Source organism: Poecilia latipinna, unplaced genomic scaffold (genome assembly GCF_001443285.1).
Source record: "Poecilia latipinna isolate Pla-1442-1.1 unplaced genomic scaffold, P_latipinna-1.0 Scaffold1637, whole genome shotgun sequence".
In the NCBI taxonomy this organism is placed as follows: Eukaryota; Metazoa; Chordata; class Actinopteri; order Cyprinodontiformes; family Poeciliidae; genus Poecilia; species Poecilia latipinna.
This window is the reverse complement of record NW_015114253.1, coordinates 127,433-137,587: the sequence shown is the minus strand read 5'-3', so window position 1 is coordinate 137,587 and position 10,155 is coordinate 127,433. Positions and strand designations below refer to the sequence as shown.

At 39.2% G+C, this 10,155-nt stretch overlaps 1 protein-coding gene across 4 annotated transcripts; it reads left to right on the top strand.

Moving 5' to 3' along the window:
• The first annotated feature begins 1,559 nt into the window (after nt 1–1,559).
• On the top strand, nt 1,560–9,009 carry pafah1b2 (platelet-activating factor acetylhydrolase 1b, catalytic subunit 2). Of its 4 annotated transcripts, none has more exons than XM_015059552.1 (6): nt 1,564–1,764; nt 2,850–2,993; nt 4,340–4,429; nt 4,767–4,883; nt 5,019–5,141; nt 6,577–9,007. In XM_015059552.1, the coding sequence occupies exons 2-6, from the start codon at nt 2,910–2,912 to the stop codon at nt 6,853–6,855; spliced, it is 693 nt and encodes a 230-aa protein (XP_014915038.1). In that variant the 5' UTR covers nt 1,564–1,764; nt 2,850–2,909; the 3' UTR covers nt 6,856–9,007. The 4 variants fall into 4 exon arrangements, with proteins under 4 accessions (XP_014915042.1, XP_014915038.1, XP_014915040.1 ...); XM_015059554.1 differs by lacking the exon at nt 1,564–1,764 and adding an exon at nt 2,336–2,527 and having other exon boundaries at nt 6,577–9,009; XM_015059553.1 differs by lacking the exon at nt 1,564–1,764 and adding an exon at nt 2,336–2,550 and having other exon boundaries at nt 6,577–9,009.
• The last annotated feature ends 1,146 nt before the right edge of the window (nt 9,010–10,155 follow it).

The window sequence follows — 10,155 nt, the reverse complement described above, 5'->3', positions numbered from 1 at the left end:
GCGTCTATCCTTATATTATGTCTATGGCCTTTACCACCTAATGGTTGTTTAAGTCCCAGCAGTGCCACCTTGTGGAGTTAATGAAGAACTGCTCCTGGACACATTCTGGTGAGAGGTCACACATTGATGCTGATGGTTTTCTTGAGCTTAATGTCATGGACTGATGAGGAAAAATTCTCCTTTGGGATTTTCTGATGGAGAGCAGAAATTTGGGAATTTAAAGAAACATCTTTTTTTTTATCTGTTTTTTAAACATCAAATTAAACATGAGCTCTGCACCATTAAATGTGTTTGCCATGCTGATTCAGTTCCTTCCCCCAACAATTTATTTGTTACTTTATTGGTTTTTTGCTACATTAATGCAACTGATATTGTTTTATACATATACAGTATATTATGGTCAAATATACTGATACATATTTATTTTAATAATGATTGATGGGAATGATTTAACTTGTGTGTTTAGCTGTTTATATTAAGTCTTATTATAGTGATTTTGTGAGTTTTTCTGTAATCTAAAACATATATGTAATTTAAATTTCATATTGCATTTTATATAAACAAGTAGATACAATATTGTAATAGAATATTTTATATTTTAGGTGCTGTAAGTAAGAACCCAAAATCATCAAAAAAAAAAAAAAAAAATCATGTGTTGGAATACATGTGAGTTTCTTGAAACAACTCCCACAACTTTTACATTATTAGATGTAAAGGTTGTGTGTTATGTTTATGGAAGCTAATGAACTTCACAATGGCCTTTAATTGGAAAATAAACTAATTAAAAAACTTATGAAGGAAAACATGCCACTCAAACAAAAACAGATCTTAACAACTAGTTCTCATTTGATTATTATTATTATTGTTATTATTATTATTATTATTATTATTATTATTATTATTATTATTATTATTATTATTATTATAGTAGTAGTAGTAGTAGTAGTATTTGTAATAGTAGTGGAAGAATGAGAGGGAGGAATAGGAATATCATTAGTATCAATAGTGTTACCCGTCGCTGGTGTTACCCTCCCATGCTCTTTATAAAAACGTTAGGTTTTTATGAACTGAAACTAAAAATGCACAATTTCTTGACGTCATTAATCGGCTCTGACTGTGGGTGCGCCCCATTTATCACCTGCTGAGGGAATGGATGTACGGGGTGGGCGATGTTTGCATGCTTCCAAGGAGATCCTGAAGTGTACCGACTAGAGAGGCGGGCACCCACTTCCATCATCTGACTGGTATAAACAGAGTTACTTAAAAAATAAAAATAAAGTCGATAAAATTACACAACTGATCAATAGAAATATTTCGTGTGCGTGAAATACTCGCAGTGCTTAATTTTTATTAGTCCAAATTTACATTGGACTAATGTTACAGCGGTTGATAACATGACCAAGTCACTATGACATATCGTCTATCTATCTATGCCCTCGCTCCGCCGGGTAAAAGGTTTAGTCTCGGTTACAGAGGTAATCTCCTCCCACACCGTCTGTTCCCTGGTGATCCGCCGGCTGACGTTAATGAATGCGCCCGTTGAGCTGAGGTGAGATGGCAGGAAATACTTTTAGGATTTCATGACTAAACCAAACACGCTGTTTGGCGTCAGCTAAAAACTAGCGTGATGTGTGGATAAATCCTAACAATGTTAGCCCTCGCGGATTTTCCTGGGCTGGGCTAGCTAACTGTAGTGATTTATTCCCTTTTTCTTGCCTTTCAGGCGAATGCGACGCGGTCTCAAACCTCGACGATTACTGCAAGGTAAATGTATGGTTGCTAGGCTACCATCTATATATTCGCTTATTGCGATGAAAAGACTTTGACCTGCTGATGTGGTTTCCTGTAAAGCTCTGCTCGGGGAATAATTATATCAGCTCTATGTTGTTTTTTTAGACCGTTGCAGGTGCAGAGAGGAGCCGAGTTCCCCCGTAAAGATGTTTTCTACCAGCTAAAGCCATGCGCTTCTATAATGTGTTTTACGGCAACGGGATGTGAACTCGAGTAGTGATCTTTTATTTTTTTATTTTTACTAACAGGTGTTGACGAAATAATAATTATATTCTTTTGACCAAATTCTTTATGGATAAATGTCGTTTTTTGTTTGTTTTTTAAAGATCTATTTATTTTTAAAGGAAATATTTATCTTTAAATGTTAATGCTTAGCTTTACAAAAATGTAAATATGCATAATATTCGTATCACGTGCCTTGTTTAGCTTTCAAATAAATAAATAAATAAATAAATAATGCTTGGAAAGCGCCAATATAAACTTTTGTGAGTGCGGGGGCGGGGGGGTTAAAAGCGGCCGTAAAATAGTGTATAGAAGCGCAAACGGCAAGGAGGCATCTCAAAGGGAAACCAGACTCGACACTACACCGCCGGAGTTCTCCTGCCACGGCAGAGTTTACCTTATTGACACACCTACTGTTTGTCAGTTTAATCACTAAATAACCTCTCTAACCGGTAACAACAGCACAGAGCTCGAGCTAAGCCGTGGCTGAAGAACCACGGGTCTGACAGGAGAGGTATCACACCCTGTCAGCGTCAGGTGGTGTTTCGCATACATTTTACCATGATTTTTGACGTGTTCTGTTTAATGGCGTGTCCGTCACGCTGTCGTGTGTAATTAGCTTCGTAGCAGCTAACACGCTAACGTCAGATAAACTGTAACCCAACAGAGTTAATGCGATCTACTGTGTGATCTCTAAATACCCGCCTTCATCCGAGGGAAAGTGGCCTACATCCGTCTTATTATGCTAGTCTGTCTGCTCCGCTGCTGAGAGCTGCATCATACTAATGTTTACTAGAGCTATTTAATCAAATTGAACCCACAATCTTGTCTTCCAGCGTTAACCACGGACTGGTATAGAGTTTAACCTATTAACCTGCGGCGGGGTCTCCTCCTGCATGATGAGTGGTGATGAACTGAACCCAGCTGCAGTGCCTCAGCCAGTTGAGGATCGGCAGGGTGATGGACGGTGGATGTCACAGGTATGTTCTGCACTCATAATTGTGTGCTAAATGCTTTAAGGCGTGGTGTTAAACTTGTTCATGTGTTTATGTTCAAATTATCATAAGATGGCAATTAATCTGTCCTCTGATCCTGTAAATCCTGATGAGTCTGCTTTTCCACTGTTAAGACCTGTGTGTTTTCAGTGCAACAGTCAATCCAGCTTGTTTAGTGGCGCCTTTCTGGCAGGTCTTTGCGAGGTTAATCCTCTGAAGCTTGTACAACTAAGACAACCTGCTTTGCTTCAAGCCCTCAATCAGACGGCCAACCTGACGGGTCCTGGCTGTGATCAGCTTGTAGGATTTGGCCTAACTCGAATAGATCACTCTCATCTCCCTGCTGCTCAAAAATGATGTCACAGGATGTTTATCCTCAACTTCAGTTATAGTGAATTTCCCAAAATTATTTGTACCACTTATACTGTATTTTTGCATTGTTAGTTTTCTGCCACCGATGTGTTTTTTTTTTCCACTTTATCTAAGCAGAACATCATTTTCCATGTTTGCTGTGTCTCCTACATAACTTGTGTCAAACTTAACATCTTTCTTCCATAAAGGCAGGCCTGCATAATGCCAAGAAAACTGAACAGTGTCGTGTAATTGCTACACTATATACAGTGAATACTGCGAAAGGTATATCCGTTACGATTCACCCATTTTTTCCTTCATCACAGTATCCGGGTAGAACAGTGTATACAAGCAGTTTTGGGAAACACTTTACATTTTTGTGTGAACAGATTTTGATGCCATTTCATAATCTAAACTTCTTCACAACTTTGTGTGTTCCTTGGTGTTCATGGCCAATGCTGGATTGGTTCGCAAAGCAACCAGGCGCGGCATTCAGTTTTCTTGCCATTGACTGGTTGTAAATCCAAAAGCTAAGACGAGGAAAACCACATATCTTAGCTTCTGCACTAATGCCAAGAAGATTTCCACTGTGCAAATCAATGCATGTTAAGGTCTATATGATGTGTGAATTATTAAAATAGTCGGTGTAAGTGTTTTTAGAAAGGGTCTGAAGTATTCATGGATTAAAGCTATTCGGGAGCCCCTGCTGTCCCTAAAACCTGTGAACACCGGGGAAATACTTTATGCTAAAATTAAATACTGAAAGCAAGTACTTGCTTCCAGCCTGCTTGCTATTTTTTTATTTAGAGGTGTCAGAGTAAAGGGAGTTAAGAAATAAACTTAGACAGTTTCAAGGTATAGAAGCGATATGAAGGCTTTTGAAAAGCATTGTTGATAACATGAAGAAGGTGGATGTGGTCTGTTACATCTATGCCAGCAGTAACCAACCTTTATGTGTGTGTGCATGTGTGTGTGGTCAGCATACAAGATTTGTGCAGGAGTGCAAAGATGGCGAACCAGAGGTTCTTTTTGTAGGGGACTCAATGGTGCAACTAATGGAGCAGTATGAGGTGAGGCAAACTGTGTGCATTGTTTTCATTGGATATTTGACTTACTTTACCATTCTACCAAGTTAACATGTTTCCAAAATTTGCATCTGTGGTAAGAATAGTTCAAAAGTGCTTTCCTTCATGCAATTTATGTTTTATAATCACACTGTGCTGTCATATATGATTGCTGCAATAAAGTTAAGCTACTTATGTTTCGTTAAATTAATAGGAAGCAGCATGTTGTGCAGAGGCTGTTTGTGCTACCAATGTGATAAAATGACTCGCAGACATGTTCCTGTTTTATTTTTATTTTCTTGCAGTGATTTCGTGTAAAATTGAGATTTCTTTTGCTCCGTAGATCTGGAAGGAGATGTTCTCTCCTCTTCATGCACTTAATTTTGGTCTAGCCGGTGACACCACCTGCAATGTGCTGTGGAGGCTGCAGAACGGCGAGCTGCAGAACATCCGCCCAAAGGTGGGAAAGCAAAACTGAAGCTCATTTTGCTTATATACTGGTATTCAGGAAACCCCCTGGAGAGACTGTTTTCAGTTGTTCTGCCTGATTTCTTTTGTGAAAAGTAATAAACGGACTCTCTGTGCTCTTGCTAAGGTGGTGGTTTTGTGGGTGGGAACCAACAATCACGACCACACAGCAGAGCAGGTTGCAGGAGGAATTGTTGCCATCGCACAACTACTCACTAACCGCCTCCCCAAAGCTAAGATTGTTGTCCTGGTGAGTTTATAAATCAGTGTTGATGCTCTTAGTTTATATATAAACTTGTTACTGCTTTTGATGGGCTAGCTAACTGGAGTGATTTATTCCTAAGTCTCCGCTCTTGATGAAATGGCACACAACTCTTAGTATGTTCATGGAAATGACTATAATTTAAAAAAAAAATGTTCATACTTCTATTGCTTCCAAAAGAACAAAGACAAAATCTCCACAAAGTTTGATCAGTATATTTTTTTCGATGTGCTGAACTGTAACAAGGAAACAGAAAAGCGATGCGTTCTTTCTTCACTTCTAAAACAAATTTGCTTTAAAACACCTAAACATTGATTTAACCTTCACAACCACCCCAGTTAATCAGTCACCACTGAACCTCTGGTTAGCAGAGGGCCAATGGTACTTGAACGTTCATTCAAAAAACAACAACAACAAAAAAAAACACTGTAAACAGAATTTGTATCTTAAAAACTTAGGAGAGAAAAATGATTAAACGTTAACAAGGATCCCTGTGTCTTTGCCGACATGTTTCTTGCTCAGAATAGAATAAAAATAATCTGGCTTATACCAGATGTTCAAATTATTTAAATCTAATCCCAAGTGTAAAAAAATAAAATAAAAATTACACAACAAATTTGATGACTAGTCCTTCATATCTAGCTAATAGGGTAAATTCAAGCATGAAAATCTAAGCATACCCAACGATTTGTTGCTTCTACATCCCCCGTCAGCAGCAATAACCGTCAGCAGTCGTTTTCTGTACCACTCTATCAGGCCGTCTAATTGTTGAAGAAGACATTTTTGGATCCATTTTCAGTTCACTGAAAACTACAGACACCAATTTCTGCTCTAATCTCCAAAGGTCCAAACACATTATTTCAGTCAGATTGAGATCTGGACTCATCTGTGGCAGTAAAACATTCTGGTGTAGATTTGCTGCAGTGTTTTCGGATTGTTGCCCTTATCTTTACACAAAGTCCATTATTTCACAGCATTCCTGCTTCTGTAGACGTGGTCACACTTGATGATGATCAGTTAATCAAATACATTTGACTGAAGCGCCTCAAGTCGTGACTGTGTGGAACCTGTTGTGTGTTTTTTGTACACATGGGATGGAAATGCATTTAGATGCTGGATTAAAAACTCAGTGGTTTTATTATGTCTTGGAAAGTGAAACCCTAAATTACAGGAGGAGTTACTTTTTTCTTTCTGACAACTTCATGGATATTCCAACCCCCTCTGCCAATGTAAAAAAAAATAAAATAAAATCAAGCTGTGCTTACAAGCTTCATGCAGACTAAAAATAGGATTCATTTGATAGAAGTAAGAATGAATGTCAGATTTGAGAAATGGTAGCGCAGCATTTGATGCCTGTGAATGCCCGGGTTTGAGCGACTCCATGGAAGTCCTCTGAAGTTTGACATGTCTTTGTGCCGTTGAGGGTTTGTTACCCCGCGGAGAGCAGCCCAACCCGCTGAGGGAGAAGAACGCCGCAGTCAACAGGCTCCTGCGCTCCTGGCTGCCACGGCTGGGCCAGGCTCTGTTCTTGGACGTGAGCAACGAATTCATCCACTCCGACGGGACCATCAGCTCCCAGGACATGTTTGACTACCTCCACCTGACGCCAGCAGGCTACAACACCCTGGCCAAGCCTCTCAGCGACCTGCTGCTTCAGATTCTGGAGGAGACGCCCGAGGAGAGAAGGGGATCGCTGGTTTAAGGGCTGAAATGTCTGACAGAGTAGGAGAAGGGGGATCTAGAGCAGGAAGACGCCATGCCCGACATAGACACCGATTGCACTAGGAAGCTGTAAGTTCAATTCACTGCAGCCACAGATGGAATAAAACCACTTTACAATGTCTGACATTGAGCCGTAGTTCTGAATGTAAATCTAAATTTGGAAAAATGAAGAAAAAATATCTTTTAATTTTTCATTGCCTCACTTTTGACTGTTTTGATGAGCAAACTGAGCGATCCAAAGTAAAGCCTATCCAGTCACTTGGAAAGCTGCAGACCTTCTTTCAGGTTTACGTTCTGTTGTAAATTTCTTGGTGTCTAAAAACGGATCAAAAACATCACTAACCCGTACAGTTGCAATATAAAACGTATGTATATATTTGAAACTGTGGTATATGTGTTAAAAGGAGACAATCCGCATAAAATTAAAGCAAAAGCACCAATTTTTCTTTTTTTTTTTTTTTTTTTTGCCTTTTAAAGCTCACAGTAGTTGTGTGTTTTATCATTTGACTCTGGAGAACGAAGTGTTCAAACGCAGCACTAGCAATCCAAAACTAAATCACACCGATACCGACGACGAGCGTTTATAAGCTCCTGTAAATAATTGGGGGGAAAAAGCTGCGTTTGGACTTTCATCAGAATGTCTCACTGCTTTACTCCTGGTCAGACGGGATGCTAGCGCAGCAGCATGTGTGCTAAAGCGAACCTCGACTGGGTCGTTAGAAATTAAACACACACAGCCAACTAGTATCCTAGTATCCCATATTAGTGACACGATGGCATTCAGTCTTCCAAACACAGTCTGTGAAATGTGAATCTTCTTTCCCATCCAGCACAGTGATTTACATCGTATTCACAAAGTTAAATAGCAAGTTAACATCTTTGTTAGTGCGTTTAAAATCAGTATGGGCACAGATCTAAATGTACTGCTTACCAAAAACAAAACAAACAAAAAACAGTATATATGTAGTCGTTGCTACTGTTGTTGCCCTCCTGTTGTGTGTTTCTTCCTCCTGTGTGCAGTTTGACATATAGACATGTGCTGGTTTCATAATTCTGAGTGAAACTATTTCATAGTTCCACAAAGAAGAAGAGAAAAATGGAAAGAAAATAATTGTCCACACAAAATGACCAATTATTACAACTATACTACGTTTTTGTTGTTCTGATGCATAAAAATGCAGACTACCTACTAAATTTTGTGTTTTTCAGAATACTACATCTTTTCACTTCTCTGCACTTTGAAGAGTAAATTAAGAATAATAAACTGATATTGGGTGATTAGTATGGCTATCTACTCCACCACAGCCTCCAGTCAGCTGCTCAGCGTTCTCTTAGTGCAAATGTTTCCCAAATTAGTTTTTCTTTATCCTAATGGTTGACTAAGTCTTTCAGCCAGCTGACCAGCAGTGGGACGAGCTTGTACCACAATATAGTCCATAAAGCACATTCTCTGGAGCCTCTTTAGAAAGACTTTCAACCACAGGATTGGTTGGATGGAATTAGTCGTTTGGATAGGTTTTTAAAATCCTAGTGCACCTAGACGTTGGTATCCGGCCCAAGGCATGGGCCGTTGATAACATATTTTCAACATATTTTACTAATACACACAAATATTTGTCTTTCTCTTTGGTTTTTTTTTTCCCAGTCAGATTTCTTCAGTGTTGATTTGTTTGTTCCTGACCCACATGTAACTGACCTCCTGTGACCTGCTCATTGTGTTGTGTTGCTAACAAGTGATTTTTAGGCAAAAGTTTGAACTATATTCGATAAGATCACTCTAAATGCTAAAAGCAATCACAAGTAAAAAAAAACAAAACATACAGAATAATTTGTCTGTGAGCTAATGCTGCGGCTCCTGTTGCACATCGAGTTTTCCGGCATTACTGCTATCTTACGCACTTGCACATGTGTGTGTCTGTGTGTGTGTGTGTTGCATGCAAATACTCTGTGTGTGTGCCTTAAATATGTACAGTGAGTCTGGTGCTGGTTTGTGTGTGTAGAAAGGAGCCTTGTTGTGTTTAAGGGATCGAAAGTGATCGGCAGATTGTGTCTGTATGATGGGATATTTGCTCTCTTATGGCTTGTTGTCATGTTACTGAATTAAAATATTCCAATAAAGACGAATCCAACCTTGTGTTTTCTGCTCCTGATTGGAAAAATCATGATATCTCGCATGACTGGGTAATTTGATTTTAATAATGATTAAAAACAAACAAAAAAAAAGGTCCAGGTTTATTGTGTGCAGCGCAGCGTGAATGAGTTGCAGTCGCCACCAGAATGAACCGTTTTGTCAGAGAAGCAAATTGGCAGAGACACTAATAAGGCCCTCTGCTTGTTCCCTGTCTCTTCTCTTTTAGTCAGAGAGTTCCTCATTACTGGATTAATTTGCTTTCACCCAGTCTATCTGTCGTACGCTGTAATGACTCTGCAGCACTCGGAGGCGGTGTCGATTCATCTTTAATTGGCCTCATTAAACAGTTAGGCATGCAGGGCCCGATCACGATGGCTGCCTCGTTGTAAAACACAGAGATAATAAACCATTTTCCTCATGTTCGATGTGTCTTCCACTAATTGGAAGTGCGGCCCGCAGCCTTCCCAGTGGGACGTGGTCTGTCCCGTTTCGAGGCCTCTGGTGCATGACCAGCTAAATCTGTCAACACGTGTGCAAATCGTAACGGCTCGTGCATGCTGGGTTCGCAGAAAGATCGTGTTTCAGACGGCAGGGAATAATCAGTTAGAGCTTCTGTTGTTTTAGACTTTAAAAAGCCCGAACTAAAGAAAAGTAAATACAGGAAGCCCAATGTCCACGGTCCCTCAGTGTTAAAACAGACTACAATAAATATTTAAGCATTCCCTTCTGTCAACACATAGGAAATGAAAACTTTGTAATCTCAACAGAAAAGCCTGCCTCCTAAGCGTTGCCAAATAACAAATTTTATTTTATTTACTCAGTGTGAAGTGAATTTCCTTTCAATATTTGGAAAAAGTTGTGACATGGCATGCTTACAGTCCAGCATCACCTCCCTTTGAAGCAACTTTGATTCTAAAACCTAATATATTTATTTAACTTTTTGACGTTGGTACTGCAGGCACCTAGAATCAAAGTGTCTTTGGGTGCAAAAACATGAAAAAAACAACTGAACTATCTGTATGTTATAATGGATGAACAAACGCATAGAATAAATCAGCATATTTACTCAAATCTTTACAGGACTTGTTTGAATGTCTTTGAAAATGTTTGTTTCAAATTAAAGGTTGACTTCAAAATTTCCCCACCTCT